Source organism: Chiloscyllium plagiosum, unplaced genomic scaffold (genome assembly GCF_037043375.1).
Source record: "Chiloscyllium plagiosum isolate Xiang-an unplaced genomic scaffold, Cpla_swu_hap1 HiC_scaffold_7, whole genome shotgun sequence".
Taxonomy (NCBI): domain Eukaryota; kingdom Metazoa; phylum Chordata; class Chondrichthyes; order Orectolobiformes; family Hemiscylliidae; genus Chiloscyllium; species Chiloscyllium plagiosum.
Window position 1 is genome coordinate 109,288,340 of NW_028270145.1, and position 19,145 is coordinate 109,307,484.

The 19,145-nt window shown below is 45.5% G+C and overlaps 1 protein-coding gene across 1 annotated transcript in view; it reads right to left on the reverse strand.

The window, feature by feature from the left end:
* Positions 1-1,206: 1,206 nt before the first annotated feature.
* The window catches only part of wnt10a (wingless-type MMTV integration site family, member 10a), an 83,248-nt gene continuing 65,309 nt past the window's right edge, over positions 1,207-19,145 (reverse strand). The window contains exon 4 of the mRNA XM_043694598.2: positions 1,207-2,140. Within this exon, the coding sequence (XP_043550533.1) occupies positions 1,631-2,140 (510 nt within the window). The 3' untranslated portion in view covers positions 1,207-1,630. The remainder of the gene's footprint in view (positions 2,141-19,145) is intronic.

Below are 19,145 nucleotides of genomic sequence, written 5' to 3' on the forward strand. Positions count from 1 at the left end.
TTACCTGGTCTGGCCTACATGTGACTCCAGACCCACAGCAATGTGGCTGACTCTTAACTGCCCTCTGGGGCAAATAGGGACAGGCAGTAGATGTAGGTTTAAATGGTGACACTACATCCTGTGAACAAATAAATAAGGAGAATGAGACAGCATCGACTTAAAGTGTGAAGCAAGGATGATGTGAGAGGAAACAATTTTCACACAGTGGGTAGTTAGGGTCTGGAATGCATAGAAATGTGAAGGAGGCAGGTCCAATTGGCTCAGTGGTTAGCACTGCTGCATCACAGTGCCAGGGACCCGAGTTTGATTCCAGCCTCAGGGGACTGTCTGTGTGGAGTTTGCACATTCTCCCTGTGTCTGCGTGGGTTTCCTCTGGGTGCTCTGGTTTCCTCCAACAATCCAAAGATGTGCAGGTTAGGTGAATTGGCCATGCTAAATTGCCCATTGTGTTCAGGGATGTGTAGGTTAGGTGCATTTAGTCAGGGGTAAATGTAGAGTAAGAGGGTAGGGAAATGGGTCTGCGTAGGCTCCTCTTCGAAGGGTTGGTGTGGACTTGTTGGGCCAAATGGCCTATTCCCACACTGTAGGAATTCTATTCTATGATCCAGTTGAGGTATTCAAGAGAGTATTGGAAGAGTGTTTGTACAGAAAGGGTGTACGGGGTAAAGGGGAGAAGATAGGAGATTGGCACTGGGTAATAGACCTCTGCAGGCATGATGGTGCTGAATGCACGCTTTCTGAGCTAAAACTATTCTGTGAAGGCGGAAGTGGGTACTGTAGATGCTGGAGATCAGAGTCAAGGTTAGAGTGGTGCAGGAAAAGCACAGCAGGTCAGGCAGCATTCGAGGAACAGGAAAATCAATGTTTCGAACTGTGATTCGGTGAAGTCAGTCCCCTTTGGGGTTCTATTCAGCTCCCGACACAAACTCATGACGGTTTACAAGAGCTTGTTGCTTTGAATTTAAGTTTAATATTAGCACTGAACATGAACACAATTATCTGTTATATTAAAATAACTTATAATACATTAGACAACAGCAATAGGAAATTAAACAATGAACACACTATTACAAATAATTACACATTTGTTCATTAGCTATCTTATTCCCTGCCTTTTCATTGCAGTTGTTCACCCTCCCCCACCCACGCTCCCCCACCCACCCACCCCACATACCCACCCCCCACACATCCACCCCACCCCACCTCACCCCGACCAACAACTTCAGTTGGCAAAGTCTTTGAAGACGTTCCTGAGCCTGTTGATGTCACAAGCATCCTCTGAGTCTGACTAGGGTTCAAGTCACCTTGAGAGGGAATAGAACGCAGGGCACGGTGCACTTGGGCAGGAAATCCCAGGAAATTCCAAAGGAAGTGACTCTGCCTCAGTGGAAGACGGGATGGGGAAGGGGTGGAGGTGGGGAAGGAGGGAGGGAAGGAGGTTTGCCCTTGTAAAAGGATGGCAAACTTCCAAAGCAGTGCAGAAATGTCGGTGCCAATAGCTTCTTTGGCTGAACTGTGCCCTCCCTTTTTGAGTCGAAACGTTCCCAGTTCTGTTGTTTGTTTTATTATCTCTCTCTCTCTCTCTCTCTCTCTCTGGAGTTCCTATCTCCTGTGACAAGAGTGCGGTCCTTTATTTACACACACTGACCCACTCTGTCACTCGGCATTCTTCACACGCCACATAGCAGCACCAGTGGAACTTGCAGTTGCACCTCTCTCTGCGCGTCTGCCGCAGGATGTTGTGGCCCCGGCCGCAGCACAGGCTCTCGCAGTTGTCCAGACCGGGGCTGGTCTTGTTGCAGATCCGGCCCCGCGTACCCGCTGAGTCCAGGCCGGGCTCGCTCTCGCAGAAGTTGGGGGATTCCTCGAAGAAGACCAGCTCTCCGGCGTTGGATTTCCTTCGGTGCGGATGGTGGTGTGGTTGGGGGTGGCTGTGAGAGTGGTAGGGGTGCGGGTGGCTTTGCTCCACCTGCCCGGTGTTGCGGTTGTGGGCTTTGATCAGTGTGGCGTTGTAGAACTTGCGCTTCAGCAGGGTGCCCACCGTCCTGAAGTCGGGGGTCACCTGCCAGCACGTTTTCAGCTGGCAGCTCCCAGACGTGCCGTGGCACTTGCATTTCCTCTTCATGTTGTCCGCGATCATCTGGGGTAAAAAATAAAACAAAAACATAGAGAGACAAAAGGTACAGGGATTCAGGTCAGGCAACATGAATGGACTCTCTCGTCTCAAATAATGCAGATCTTGTTAACGCTGCTCTCTCTTAGAGTGCACCCTGTGCAATGTAGGCTGTAGAGGTATCCCTTTGCTTTTCGAAAGTTTACTTTATGCAACTTCACTTTTACGAAAGACCTACATTAGTACCTGTTTTCGCTAATTGAAATAAATCCCAAGTGGATTTTCGCTTTTACGATAAAAGGCGAGATTTTTCCCATTTCAATTAATGTTTCTTCACTTTATGCCATTTCGGTTTACAAAAGGTTTCATAGGAGCCCTCAGATAACAGAGGATACCTGTATGCCTCTGTCTAAGTCTTTTTGATCTGTACATCCCTGCTTACTGTGATCTACCAGGACTGCTGGCAAACAAAGCTTTTCACTATACGTCGGCAGACGTGACAATCAATCAATCTAGGGACAACAAGGAGCATAGGAGCAGAAGTAAGTCATTCAGCCTGCTCCTCCATTTAATACAATCACTGGTCATCAAACATGTCAGACCATTAGAGTATAAGACTGAGGAGTAGGAGCATACCATACAGGACAATGAGTCTGCTTTTTTTTGCTATTTGCTGGTAAGATGTGGACATTGCTGGCTGGGCCAGCATTTATTGCCCGTCCCTAGATGTCCTTAAGAGGTTGCCCTTGGTGAGCTGCCTTTTTGAATCACTGCAGTCCATGTGCTGTAGGTTCTTAGGGAGAGAATTCCAGGATTTTGATTGAAGGGATGGCGATATATTTCCAAGTCAGGATGGTGAGTGGAACATGAAGGGGCTTGAGGGGAACTCGCGGGTGGTTGTGTTCCCATGTATCTGCTGCCTTTGACCTTCTAGATGATAAAGGTCATGGGTTTGGTAAGTGCTGGTGAATCTTTGATGAATTTCTGCAGTGAATCTTACACACTGCTGCCACTGAGCGTCGGTGGTCGAAGGAGTGGATGCTTGTGAATGTGGTGCCAATCAAGTGGCTGCTTTGTCCTGGATGGTGTCCAGCTTCTTGAATGTTGTTGGAGCTACCCCCATCCAGGCAAGTGGGGAGTATTCCATCACACTCCTGACTTGGGAAATGTAGATGGTGGACAGGCTTTGGGGAGTCAGGAGGTGAGTTACTCGCTGCAGGAGTCCTAGCCGTTGACCTGCTCCTGTAGCAACTGTGTGAGTCGAGTTGAGTTTCTCTGCCCTTCAATGCAATCACAATTGACCAAAAACTCCAATTTAAGTTTTCGAGTTGGATAAAGTTCTTAGGATTAAAGGGGTCAAAGGATGTGGAGCAAAAGCTGGAACAGGGGACTGAATTGGCTGATCAGCCAGGATCATATTAAATGACAGAGCAGGCTTGAAGGGCCAAATGGACTACTCATGCCTCTTTTTTTTTCCATAAACACTATCCCCATAACCTTATACACCATTGGTAACCATCAATCTATCAAACAATTTCATAGCATACAGGACTATAGGCCCAGTGCTGGAGAATGGGATAAGAATGGATAGATGCGTGATGACCAGTGTAGAGACAGTGGGCTTTCACTATGCTATAAAAGGTCTATGACTCTAAAATGATGAATCAAGAAATATAAGAAGTTAATGTTTTGAGTCTGGTGACCAGAACTGAAGAATTTAACATATGGAATACCTCTCTCTGATTTAATCTTAGACTCTTACTAAATAAGTTATGGCGAGCAATGTGCCACACGCACTGGTTTACATAACAATATAAAGCCAACAGCAATGCAGCTGCACAATGTCTTTAATATTATCAAACACTTCAAAGTGTCCCTAGGCTGGGCATAAGATCATGGCTGATCTTTTCACAGACTCTGCTCCACTTATCCGCCCGCTCACAGTCACCCTAAATTCCTTGACTGTTCAAAAATCTATCTTCGCCTTAAAAACATTCAGCGCGGTAACCTCGACTGCTTCCCTGGGCAGGGAATTCCACAGATTCACAACCCTTTGGGTGAAGACGTTCCTCCTCAGTTCAGTCCTAAACCTGCTCCCCCTTATTTTGAGGCTATGCCCCCCGGGTTCTAGTCTCACCTGTCAGTGGAAACAACGTCCCTGCTTCTGTCTTACCTGCTCCCTTCATAATTTTATACATTTCTATAAAATGGGAGCACTCTGATGATAATTCACAAGACTAATAATTTCAATAGCTGCAAATGTGTTGCTGGAAAAGCGCAGCAGGTCAGGCAGCATGCAAGGAACAGGAGAATCGACATTTCGGGCATAAGCCCTTCTTCAGGAATTCCTGAAGAAGGGCTTATGCCCGAAACGTCAATTCTCTTGTTCCTTGGATGCTGCCTGACCTGCTGCACTTTTCCAGCAACACATTTTCAGCTCTGATCTCCAGCATCTGCAGCCCTCACTTTCTCCTCCTTAATAATTTCAATACACAAGGCCAAACGTCACAATGAATGGGTCAATGAAATTCACTTAATTAAATTTGTATTAAGAAACTGGGGTCATAATATGTTATGGTGACCATGTAAAAAATCCTGCTCCTTAACATTGTGCCTCAAGGTTATTGTTAAAATCACACAACACCAGGTTACACTTGGAGGGCCGAAGGGCCTGTTCATGCCTGTTCTTTGTTCTATAATCCAACAGGTTTATTTGGAAGTACTAGCTTTCGGAGCACTGCCCCTTCATCAGGTGGCTAACCCTGACTCTAACCTTTACCACCCCAGTCCATCACCAGCAACTCCAATAGAGATTGTCATCTCTATTAAGGAGAAATGTTTCTCCCCATCCACCGTGTTTATACCCATCAGAACTTTGTACACCTCAATCTGAAACTCCCTCAGCTTCCTTGTTCTAAAGAAAACAACCCCAGCCTATCTAGTCTGTATTCGGAGCAGGAATACTCCATCTCGGGCAACACTGTGGTGAATCACCTCTGCATCCCCTCCAGTGCAATCACATCTGTGTTGGGAATTGAGACATGCAGGATCTGATAGTGGTGGAGATTTTTTAATGTTCTGGTATAATTCTGTAAAGCATTACCTGTGGAAATCAGGAGAGTAGACCAATGTAGCCACTGATAGTATTTCTTAAGAGATTATCAAATTTAAAAAGAGCAGATAAATCATGTGGATAGTGCCACCAGATTAGTAATCCAGAGTCCGTGGTAATGCTCCAAGAACATGTTTCAAATCCAACGGATGGAATTTCAATTCATTTAACAAATCTGGGAATTCGGCATGTCCATAAAGACTCTGATCAATTTGTATAGATGCACCATAGAAAGCATCCTATCTGGATGTATCAGATGCATGGCAACAGATCCACTCACGACCACAAGAGATTACAGAGTTGTGAACACAGCCCAGTCCACCACGGAAGCCAACCTTCCATCTGTTGACTCCATCTACACTTCTTGCTGCAACGCAGCCCACATCATTAAAGACCCCTCCCAACCCGATTATAATCTCTTCCATCAGAGAGAAGATACAAAAACTTAAACACATGTATCAACAGATTCAAAAACAACTCTCCTTCCCCGCTGTTATTAGCCCTCTCAAATTTCAAATTTAATGTTGAGCTCACCCTTTGTGCACCTTCTCTGCAGCCATGCCATTGTATTCCTTGCTCTGTTCCATTACCCTTACGCACTTTGAGCTGCCTGTACTGCTCGCAAAACAAAACTTTTCACTGTACCTAGGTACATGTAACAATAGTTAATCTAACCTAATCTAATCAATATAATTAACCTATCCTCAGTGATAGTGAGCATAAAACTATCATCTCTTGTTGGAAAAACCCACCCAGTTCTGCAATGCCCTTTAAGGAAGGAAATCTGCCATCCTTGCCAGTCTTGCCTACATGTAATTCCAGACCCAATAAGGTTGACTCTTAACTGCTCACTGCAAATGCCCAGAAAGGGCCTCAGGTCAAAGGAAGCTGGGGATGGGCAACAAATGGCCGACTTGCCAAAGATACCCACATCCCTCAAAATAAAACTAATTGGTGCAGAACCTGTTGGCATTTTCTCAGGTGTACCTTACTGCATTTGTCACCTCTACCAGGACGTAATAGTGGGTAAGGATTGTTTGACTTTGTTTACTGTTACTAATCCTCCTTAGTCTTTTCTGGGTCTCAGTGATTATTGGGGACGAAACAGCACCATAGAGTATCTATAAAAGTGACATTGCTATAGATAACAAGAAAGATTATTCCATGTTAGTAATAAGTACAGCTACTTTTGGTCAGTCATACACAGTTGGGCCTGAAGGAGTTGGTACAAATACAATGTCCCCCTCCTTAATATAGAGTAAAACTCCTCATCTCCACCCTCAGACTGTGTGTGACATCAGTAGAAAGGATGGAGCCAATGTAACATAAACATTTATCCCTTCAGTACCATTTTCTTTTCCAACAAACCCCTGTGGGAATTCAGTGCTGGTGATCATAATTGAGTCTTTGTTTGTCTTCCTTTGTATCTGAAAGTTCCAGGCTGTTACACTTAATTGTACTTGCTTTAAGTTACTTCCTCCCTCCCAGAAAGATGTTTATAATCCTCCTTCATCTCCAACATCTATTTACAGCCAGCTCATGCACACTCTCCATTTTCACAGCACTGATTATTGCCTCCTGAGACCAGAACCATAAGATGGAGGAAGTTAAAGATCACACAATACCAGGTTATAGTCCAACAGGGGGTTTATCTGGAAGCACTAGCTTTTGGAGCGCTGCCCCTACAACAGGTGGTTGACAGGATGAAGGAGCGGTGCTCCGAAAGCTAGTGCTTCCAACTAAACCTGTTGGACTAAAACCTGGTGTTGTGTGATCTTTAACTTTGTCCACCCCAGTCCAACACCAGCACCTCCAAATCATAAGTTGGAGGAGCAGAATTCGGTACTTTGAGATAGCTCCACCATTCATGTCTGATCTGATAGTCCTCAACTCCCCCTTCCTGCTTTATCCCCATTATCCTTGATTCCCTTACTGATTACAAACCTGTTTATCTCGGCCTTTGATATATATATGATAACCCAGCCTCAACAGCCCTCTGTCATAAAGAACACAAATTTACACCGTCCTAAAGAAAACCACTTCTCTTCATCTTATCCATGCTCTAATTCACAAAAGTTCCCTATCCCATCCCAACCCGAATTCACACCACGGTCGTCATCCTGAAATGGTTTGGCAAAAAAAAATGAGAGCTCCAGACAAAATGGAATCCTTTCTGAGAGAGTTGTGAGCATTGGCTTTGTTTGGAAACCACATGTCAAGGAGAATCTTCTGTATAAGGCTTCCTTTAAGCAACTGCTCCATTCTAAGGTGAGGGAGTGCGATCCTGGCTGTGAGACACAACCCTTAGATTCACTGGATTCATTCCCATTAGAACATAGAAAAGTACAGCACAAGAACAAATTAAACTAATCCCTTCTACCTTCCCTTGGTCCATATCCCTCCATTCCTTGTATATTCATGTGCTTATCTGAAAGTCCCTTAAAAGCCCCTATCATAGCTGCCTTCACCCCCACCCCTGGCAGCAACGTTCCAGACTCCTACCCAACTCTGTGTAAAAAACTTACCCTTCACAGCTCCTTTGAACTTTCCCACCTTAAATGCATGCTCTCTGGTATTAGACATTTTAATTCTGGGAAAAACATTCTCACTGTCAACCCTAACTCTCACAATTTTATAAACTTGTACCAGGTCTCCCCTCAGCCTCCGTCGCTCCAGAGAAAACAACCCAAGTTTTTCCAGCCACTCCTTACAGTTCATACGCTCTAATCCAGGCGAACCTCTTCTGCCCCCTCTCCAAAGTGTCCACATCCTTCCTGTAATGTGGCGACCAGGATTGAACACAATTCTAGGGACAAGGGGCTTCAAGTTGTAGAGATTGAGAAGTTGATGAAGATAATGCTGACTGGAGATCTGATTGAGATGTTCAAAACCATGAGTGGTTTCGATAGAGTGGACAGGGAGGAGCTGCTCCCACATGGGAAAGGGTCGAAAACAAGAGGGCACAGGCGCTAGCTAATTGGCAAAGTAAGTAAAAGTGATATGATTAAAACTGTCTTCACGCACTGACTGGAAGGTACTGCCTGAAAGTGTGGTGGAGGCAGCTTCAATCAAGGTATTCAAAAGGGAATTGCTACTTGAGAAAGGCCAACATTGAGGGTTCAAGGGAGAAAGTGGAGAATGGCAATGAGTGAATTCTTCATGTGGGGAGCCAGTCCAGGCATGATGGGCCACATGACCACAATCAAGATTAGAGTGATGCTGGAAAAGCACAGCAGGTCAGGCAGCATCCAAGGAGCAGGAAAATCAACATTTCAGGCAGGAGCCCTTCATCAGGAATCATGCTCTCCTGATGAATGGCACCTGCCCGAAACATCGACTCTCCTGCTCCTCGGATGCTGCCTGACCTGCTGTGCTTTTCCAGCACCACTCTGACCTTGACTCTGATCTCCAGCATCTGCAGTCCTCACTTTCGCCCAAATGACCACAATGCAGACTGTAACAATTCCAAGCTTCTGTGCTTTGTCCTCATTTCAAAGAATCTGCAACACTCCCCCAAACCTTTTTGACACACAGAAACAAACAATTGTTAATGCTCTAACCTTATTAAGCAAATCTATTGAGAAATAACCTGACAAATCAAGCTTATTGGGAGGCCAATCTGGCATGTGAATGGCAAAAATGACCTGAAATTGCCTTAAAATGTTATTCAAGACCGAGTTTGCATTTTGTGCAAAGTTTTTTGCAATCTCAGGATTTCACACCTTTTAATTCATCAGGTACACGTGAAGTGCACTCACCATTTTTTTACGTAAAGGATGTCATCCAAATAAAGCCTTTTGACGATTGTCAGGCAGCATCTGATTCCTGATGAAGGGTTTATGCCTGAAACATCAACTCTCCTGCTCCTTGGATGCTGTCTGACCTACTGTGCTTTTCTAGCACCACACATTTGGACTCTGATCACCAGTATCTGCAGTCCTGACTTTCTCCCTGCTGACAAAATGCTGAGTACAAATACTTAATATTAAGTACTGAGCAAGAGCAGAGTCCCATTGGACACTGGGGCACACACGCCGGAGTGAAAGGAGGATTGCAAAACTCGCACAAAGTTTGCCCAATTGTTTGCAAATATAAATTTTAATGCTCAATATACCTTGTTCTAGATTAGAATGGTGCTGGGAAAGCACAGCAGTTCAGGCAGCATCCAAGGAGCAGGAAAATTGACGTTTCGGGCAAAAGCCCTTCATCAGGAATAGAGGCAGGGTGTCTGCAGGGTGGAGAGATAAATGAGAGGAGGATGGGGGTGGGGAGAAAGTAGCGTAGAGTACAATAGGTGAGTGGGGGTGGGGATGTAGGTGATAAGTCAGGGAGGAGGGTGGGGGAAGGTAGCAAAGAGTACAATGGGTGAATGGGGGTGGGGATGAAGGTGATAGGTCAGAGAGGAGGGTGGAGTGGATAGGTGGAAAGGAAGATAGGCAGGTAGGACAGGTCATTGGGACAGTGCTGAGCTGGAAGTTTGGAACTGGGGTGAGGTGGGTGAATGGGAAATGAGGAAACTGGTGAAGTCCACATTGATGCCATGGGGTTGAAGTGTTCTGAGGCGGAAGATGAGGCATTCTTCCTGCAGGCGTCTGGTGGTGAGGGAGCAGCGGTGAAGGAGGCCCAGGACCTCCATGTCCTCGGCAGAGTGAGAGGGGGAGTTGAAATGTTGGGCCACAGGGCGGTTTGGTTGATTGGTGCGGGTGCCCCAGAGATGTTCCCTAAAGCGCTCCGCTAGGAAGCGTCCTTGTGTCAATTTGACTGCTTTCACTTGTCTAGTTAATTCCAAATGTCTTCATGAAGCAATAGAGTGGAATGAAAGAGGCTGTAACTGAGGACAGTTTCAGAAAAGCAAGTCTCATAATCACCTGCGATTATTTGTTTACATTTTCTGATCAACCTGTTACAACACACTTAAACATGGGCTCCTGGTTCGGAGGGAGGGACACTGCACCACTGAAGACCTCGTGCAAGGTACTGAAGTGACTGAAGAGGGGTCAGACCAACCCTACAAATGGCACCCCACTAAAACCCACTCTCCTACCCTATTTCCTGCATTTGTGGCCAATCCACCTAACTTGCATGTCTCTGGACTATAGGAAGAAACCAGAGCACCCAGAAGAAACCCACACAGACACGGGAAGAATATGTAAAACTCCACACGGACAGTCGCCTGAGGCTGGGATTGTACCCGGGGTCCCTGGCCCTGTGAGGCAGAAGTGCTAACCACTGATCCACCCAGAATCAATTGCTTTATAATGGCTTCAATATTTGGCTTAAAGGAAGTTTGAAATGGCTATTACTGACAGTACTGTTTGAGTAGAGTCTTACTTTTTTAAATGCATGCTTAATGAAGGGTTAACACATCTGGCTAAAAACAGACAAAGCAAAGAGCTTAAAATAGTTTGATTTTGTCACTACTCTTGTTTACCTCTGTGCAAGAGGCACGGAGTGTGAGATAGGGCTTCTGGCGCATTGTGAGATTATACGTTGATTTAGTCTATTAAAAGGTGAAAGTGAACATTCTGTTCTTGTTGCTGCAATGGGTGACTTTCCCTTTGTTCCACCCCCTTCTGAAACTGTAGACCATCACTGGAAAATCAACTTCAGCGGTGCGAGCCACTGTGATTACAACCTGGTGTTTGTTAGTGTGACGGACCTCTCAGAGAGTTCCCTGCATGTTACAGTCTGGACCCATGGCTAGTGATGGGAGGGGCACTGTCATTCCAACACATGGCTCAGCAATGCTCTTTGCTGCTGTTACTGCTTGCCATTGTTGCACGTTGCAACAATTTGCAGGCCAGTAATCAGCCCACTTGGACATACCATGAACACACTTCTCTTGACTGCCACAGACTGAGGAGGAATGTGGGTGGCTCAGTGGTTAGCACTACTGCCTCACGGGACCTGGGTTCGATTCCAGCCTCAGGTGACTGTCTGTGTGGAGTTTGCGTGTTCTCCCTGTGTCTGTTTGGGTTTACACTGGGTCCTTATATTTCCTCCCACAATCCAAAGTTGTCCATGTTGGGTGATTGGCCATGCCAGATTGACCTGAGGTGTGCGGACAAGGTGGGTTAGCTATGATAAATGCAGGATGATGGGTGGGGTACTCCTTGGAGGGGTGGTGGTGCAGACTTGACGTGCTGAATGGTCTCTTTCCACACTGTTAGGGTTCTATGGTCCTTTTGACAGAGAGGCACCACAGGACTGGTGGCATTCTGATTACATGCCCCTGAACATTGATTAAACTATCGTGTTATATTCCTGTCCTCATGCACCACAAGACCTATCTCACACCCTGTGCTTCTTGCTCTCTTCATGTCTGGCCCTCAATCATTAGACATTTAAGACATTCATACCCAACCCAGGGGAAAGAAAGAGGCAGGTGGGTCTTATGGAATTCTCTTCCCCAGAGGGCTGTGGGTGCTCAGTCATTAAATAAGTTCAAGACAGAAAATAATAGATTCCTAGTTACCTGTGACACCAGGGGATATGGAAATATTGTGTTGAGTAGATAATCAGCCATGACTTAGAATGACAGAGTAGGTTTGATGGGCTGAATGGTCTCCTCCTATGTTTCCTGCATTCCTAAAGTCAAAGGGAATCTTGTCTTCACTCCCGTGTACCCTTTACCCTACACCCTTTTATTCTGTCACCTTTGCTCCCCACATGTTATCCTAACTAAATATCTAGTTCCTGACGATAACCCAAATAACTCAGAGGTATCTCTCAAAGGGCAAGCCCACTGTGATAAAAAGGAAAGGGGAAATAGCAAAATATTTAGTCAAAATATAACGGAGAAAAAGGTTTTTAATTTGCGCATTTGAGGAGGGTTTTCGGATTGTGGTGCTTGTTTTTGAAGTGTACTCACTGTTGTGGAAAGCCACAGCAGCTACTGTTGTGCACAGCAAGATCCCATCAAAGCCAAAAGATATATGGCCGGATCATCATGTTTTTTACTGAGATTGGTTGAGAAATAATTGTTGATGGGGCAAGAACACCAGAAGGAATTCCTATCTGCCCCTTCCCCCCGTTATTCTTTAAAACTGTTTCAAAATTTATTGTCAAAAGTTACAAACAAGTAAAAGACATTGAACCAAAAATGAAACAGTGAGTGATTATGGTGTATTGGTAATTAGATTAGATGCCCTCCAGTGTGGAAACAGGCCATTTGGCCCAACAAGTCACACCGACACGCTGAAGCGCAACCCATCCAGACCCATTCCCCTACCCTATATTTACCCCTGACTAATGCACCTAACACAATGGGCAATTTAGCATGGCCAATTCACCCTAACCTGCACATCTTTGGATTGTGGGAGGAAACCAGAGCACCCAGAGGAAATCCACGTAGACACGGGGAGATTGTGCAAACTCCACACAGACAGTCACCCGAAACTAGAATCAAACCCAGCTCCCTGGCACTGTGAGGCAGCAGTGTTAACCACTGAACAACCATGCTGTCCAACATCACTTGGATAGTAACCTAGGCAGATGCTGTAAGGATTAGATTACTTACAGTGTGGTAACAGGCCCTTCAGCCTAACAAGTCACACCGACCCGCTGAAGCACAACCCACCCAGACCCATTCCACTACACCTAACATTACAGGCAATTTAACATGGCCAATTCACCTAACCTGCACAATTTGGACTGTGGGAGGAAACCGGAGCACCCGGAGGAAACCCACGCAGACACGGGGAGAATGTGCAAACTCCCCACAGTCAGTCGCCTGAGGCGGGAATTGAACCCGGGTCTCTGGCGCTGTGAGGCAACAGTGCTAACCACTGTGCCACCGTGCCACCCAAGGAGTATGAGGCCAAACCCCACTGAGGACACTACCACTGGAATTAAGGTCTAATGAATAAAATCCAGAATTGCAAGCTATCCTCCATAATGGTGACCATGATAACCACCAGCGATTGCTGTGAAAACCCATCAGGTTCACTAAAAGAAAAGATTTACAAGGATGTTGCCAGGGTTGGAGCTCTAGGGAGAGGTTGAATAGGCTGGGGCTGCTTTCCCTGGAACATCGGAGGCTGAGGGGTGACCTCATACAGGTTTATAAAATCATGAGGGGCATTGGATAGGATAAATAGAACATAGAACATAGAACGTTACGGCGCAGTACAGGCTGTTCAGCCCTCGATGTGGCGCCAACCTGCAAAACTAACCTGATGGCCATCTAACCCACACCATTCCATTATTATCCATATGTATGTCCAATGCCCATTTAAATGCCCTTGAAGTCAACGAGTCTACTACTGTTGCATGCAGGCCGTTCCACACCCCGACTACTCTCTGAGTGGAGAAACTCCCCTGATATCGGTCCGAAATCAATCACCCCTCAATTTAAAGCTGTGTCTCTTCATGTTAGGCTTCTGAGGAAAAAGGGTCTCACTGTCCACCCTATATAGTCCTCTGATTATCTTACAAATCTCAACTAAGTCACCTCCCAACCTACTTCTTTCCAACGAAAACGGCCTTAGTTTCCTCATTTGCCACTTCTCCTCCCAGCTCTGCATCTTATCTATGTCGGAGAAAGTGAGGACTGCAGATGCTGGAGATCAGAGCTGAAAATGTGTTGCTGGAAAAGCGCAGCAGGTCAGGCAGCATCCAAGGAGCAGGAGAATTGACGTTTCGGGCATGAGCCCTTCTTATCTATGTCCCTCTGTAACCCACAATATCCTTCGGCACTATCCACAACTCTGCCTATCTTAGTGACATCCACAAATTTATCAAACCATCCTCTACACCCACATCTAAATCATTTATAAAAATGACAAATAGCAGTGGCCCCAAAACAGATCATTGCAGCATACCACTGGTAACGGAGCTCCAGGATGAACATTTCCCATCAGTTACCACCCTCTGTCTTCTTTCAGCTACCCAATTTCTGATCCAAACTGCTAAATCACTTTCAATCCCGAAACTCCGTATTTTGTGCAATAGCCTACTGTGAGGAACCTTATCAAATGCCTTACTGAAGTCCATATACACTACATCAATCGATTTACCTTCATCCACCAAACTTTGGTAAATGTGACTAGATTAGATTGAGATGTCTGGGCATAGAGGGTGAGTTTCGTCACCTTCTCGAAAGCATGACCTACCCTTCACAAAACCATGTTGACTATCCCTAATCAAATTATTCTTTTCCAGATGAGGTCTGCAGATGCTGGAGATCAGAGTTGAGACTGTGTTGCTGGAAAAGCACAGCAGGTCAGGCAGGTCCGAGGAGCAGGAAAATCGACGTTTTGGGCCGGAGCCCTTCATCAGGAAGAAGGCCTTAGGGTTTTCCTTGATCCTATCAGTCAACAGCTTCTCATGTCCCCCCCTGGCTCTTCTTAGCCCTCTCTTTAGATCTTTTCTGGCTAACCCATAGATCTCAAGCCTTCATGCCTCATCCTCACACAAGCCTTCTTCTTCCTTTTGACAAGAAAATGTGTTACTCAACTTTTTAGTAAACCATGGCTCCCTCTCTCGACAACGACCTCCCTGCCTGATAGGTATATACTTATTAAGGACCAGTAGCAGCTGTTCCTTGAATAAGCTCCACATATCAACTGTGTCCATCCCCTGCAGTTTCCTTCCTCATCCTATGCATCCTAAATCTTATATAATCACATCATAATTGCCTTTCCCCCAGTTATCCCTCTTTCCCTGCGGTATATATCTATCCCAGCCCATTGCTATTGTAAACGTAACCGAATTATGGTCACTGTAGACAAAGTCTTTTCCCTGGGGTGGGGGAGTCCAGAAATAGAGGGCATAGGTTTAGGGTGAGAGGAGAAAGATATAAAACAGGCAACTTTTTCACGCAGAGGGTGGTATGTGTATGGAATGAGCTGCCAGAGGAAGTGGTGGAGGCTGGTACAATTGCAACATTTAAAAGGCATCTGGATGGGTATGTGAATAGGAAGGGTTTGGAGGGATATGGGCCGGGTGCTGGCAGGAGGGACTAGATTGGGTTCGGATGTCTGTTTGGCATGGATGAGTTGGGCTGAGGGGTCTGTTTCCGTGATGTATATATCTATATCTCTCTGACTCTAATGTCCGCCATCTTTACCTGGCCTGGTACCTGTGACTCCAGGCTCACAGCAATGTTGCTGACTCTTAACTACTCTCTGATGTGTCCTAGCATAACAGGTACACGGTTCCTTGAAAGTGGAGGCGCACATAGACAGTGTGTTGAAGAAGGTGTTTGGTATGCTTGCCTTTATTGGTCATGACATTAAGCACAGGAGTTGGGAGATCAGGTTGCAGTTGTACAGGACATTGTTGAAGCCACTTTTGGAAGACTGTGTACTCTTCTGGTTGCCCTTCTACAGGAAGGATGTTGTTAAACTAGAGAAGGTGCAGAGAAGATTTATAAGGATGTTGCTGGGACTTGAGTGTTTGAGCTTTCAGGAGAATGGCCTGGGGCTATTTTCTCTGGAGCATCGGAGGCAGAGAGGTGACCATATACAGGTTTATAAAATCATGAGGGGCATGTATAGGGTAAATAAATAAGGTCTTACTCCTGGGGTGGGAGAGTTCAAACAAGAGGGCATAGGTTTAAAGTGAGAGGGAAAAGATTTTTTTAATAGAATTGCTACAGTGTGGAAACAGGTCCTTCAGCCCAACAAGTCCACACTGACCCTCTGAAGAGTGACCCACCCAGACCCATTCCCCTACTATCCTATATTTAGCCCTAACTAATGCAACTAACCTACACATCCCTGAACACTATTAGCATGGCCAATTCACCTAACTCCACATCTTTGGTTTGTGGGAGAAAACCTACACAGACACAAGGAGTATGCACAAACTCCACACAGACAGTCACCTGTCCCTGCCACTGTGAGGCAGTAGTGCTAACCATGCTGCCTGACTTAGACAGGATCTGAGGGGTAACTCTTTCATGCAGAGGGTGGTGTGTGTATGGAATAAACTGCTGAAGGAAGTGGAGCAGGTGGGTGCAATTACAACATTTAAAAGGCATCTGGATGGCTATATGAATAGGAAGCATTTAGAGGGATATGGACCAAACTTTGGTAAATGTGACTAGATTAGATTGAGATGTCTGGGCATAGAGGGTGAGTTGGATCGAAGGGCCTGTTTCCATGCTGTTACTCTATAAGAGTCAGTTCAAGGGCAATTAGAGATGGGTGACAAATGCTGGGTTTGCCTGGCACACCCATATTCCATGAAACAGTCAATTTTAATAATGTCTTTACAGTACAGGAAATAGGCCATTCAGCCCAAATGGTGTAGTCTGATGTTTTTGATCCAGAGATGCCACCTCCAACTCCTCTTTATCTAGCAGCTTCACTTTCTCCTCTTTTTACTGCTTATTAGCTTCTCTTTGACTGCATCCTGTGCTTTTCCCCGGAGCTCAGTCCCCATTCTGATCCCTGTCTGCAGCAAAGATGTGCTGACTCTGCAAACTGCAGGGGTTGACACAGCAGCTTCCCCAGGGCCACAACCTGTCTCGCAACTCCGTTCCATCACTCAGTGGCTCCTGGGTCCAAGCCCTGTCCTCACGGCCCCTGTGATCACAAGCATCTGTCAGCAACTAAACAAACACTTTGCAACCAATTACTGTACAGGAACAAACAACACGCAGAAGGACTGGTGGTTGGGAGCAAGAGCAACGGCAGCCTTTAGAAGACTAATGACCTATCCAGCAATCTAGGCAAGAACAGTTTGCATTAACCTAGTTGAGTAAACACTTTGTTTCCAATGAGCCTCAGGAAAAAAAAATTAATACCCAGATAAAGGTGTGTTTATTGAACAGGTGACTGAAGCTTGGTTGTAGAACTGAATTATAAGTTTAAAAATCACACAACACCAGGTTGTAGTCTCACAGGTTTAATTGGAAGCACACTAGCTTTCGGAGCGACGCTCCTTCATCAGATGGTTGACCACCTGATGAAGGAGTGTCGCTCTGAAAGCTAGTGTGCTTCCAATTAAACCTGTGGGACTATAACCTGGTGTTGTGTGATTTTTAACTTGGTACACCCCAGTCCAACACCGGCATCTCCAAATCATGAATTATAAGGAGCATCTTAATGGAAAATGGTGAAGCAGGGAGGCAATGGCTGAATGGTATTATCGCTAGGTAATGTTCTGGAGACCTGAGTTCAAATCCTGTTATGACAGTGTGTTGAAGAAGGTGTTAGGTATGCTTGCCTTTATTGGTCATGACATTGAGCACAGGAGTTGGGAGATCAGGTTGCGGTTGTACAGGACATTGTTGAAGCCACTTTTGGAAGACTGTGTACTCTTCTGGTTGCCCTTCTACAGGAAGGATGTTGTTAAAATAAAAGTCTGGCTTTAACAGTCTAATAATGACCATGAGATCATTGTTGGGAAAAACCCATCTGCTTCACTAATGCCCTATAGGAGGGTTACTGAACAAAAGAGACTTTGGAGTGCAGTTTCATAATTCCTTGAAAGTGGAGTCACAGGTAGATAGGATAGTGAAGAAGATGTTTCGCACACCTGCCCTTACTGGTCATTGCATTGAGTATAGGAGTTGGGAGGTCATGTTGCGGCTGTACAGGACATTGGTTCGGCCACGTTTGGAATATTGTGCATAATTCTGGTCTCTCTCCTATAGGAAGGCTGTTGTGAAACTTGAAAGTGTTCAGAAAAGATTCACAAGGATTTTACCAGGATTAGAGGGTTTGAGCTATAGGGAGAGGTTGAATAGGCTGGGGCTGTTTTCCCTTGGACCGTTGGAGGCTGAGGAGTGACCTTATAAGAGTCTTATAAAATCATGAGGGGCATGGATAGGGTAAATAAACAAGGTATTTTCCCTGGGGTGGGGTAATCCAGAACTAGAGGGCATAGGTTTAGTGTGAGAGGGGAAAGATATAAAAGGGACCTAAGGGGCAGCTTTTTCATGTAGAGGGTGCTGCATGTATGGAGTGAGCTACCAGAGGAAGTGGTGGAGACTGGTAGAATTACAACATTAAAAAGGAATCTGGATGGGTATTTGAATAGGAAGGGGTTAGAGGGATAAGGGCCAAGTGCTGGCAAGTGGGACTAGATTAGGTTAGAATATCTGGTTGGCATGGACAAGTTGGATTGAAGGGTTTGTTTCCACGCTGTACATCTCTATGACTCTATAAAAGGAAACTGTCATTCTTATTTGGTCTGGCCTACATGTGACTCCAGACCCACTGCAATGTGGTTGACCCTTAACTCCCCTCTTGGACATCTAAGGATGGACATAAATGCCGGGGCTAGCCAACATTCGTTCAGAAATGAAAAACAAACAGACCTCAACAAATTGAGGAGCTTCTCAAGATTGAGAGGTTCCAAAGCTAATGCAGGGATCTGAAAATCTGGAGGCATTTCATCACCTGAGGATGAAAATTTTTAAATTGAGCATTACCAGCTCAGAATCCAATTTATCAGGCAAGCTCATGGAATGCTGGACTTGAACAGATATCTTGCTTAGTGCAATTAATTACTAAGGCACATGCAAAATGTCTAAGGTGATTAGAAAATTCCACTCATAAATGGCTTCTAAGCAACCATGCACTATATATTCATCCCCTAGCCTTCACAGTTACCAAGCTGTGTGTTGATCACAATGGTCAGGGGTTTGCACATTTCACTGTCAGTGGGGTCTTGCATTGTGAAGGATACAGATCAGAATATCTGGGAACAAGAGCATTCAATCACTCTCCTTGACTCACACTCCCTTTGGCTAAAATGTTCCCATTGCCATCACAGGGTTATGACTTCAAGTTGTTACCAGTGACTCAGTGGGGAGCACTCCTAGTCAGAAGGTTGTGAGTTCAAATCCCAATGCAGTAACATCAGCACAAACTCCAGGCAGGTTCTTCAGTGCAGTGTTGAGGGAGTGTTGCACTGTCAGATTGTAGCGTTAGACATTAAGCCAAAGTCCTGTCTGCTCTCTCAGCT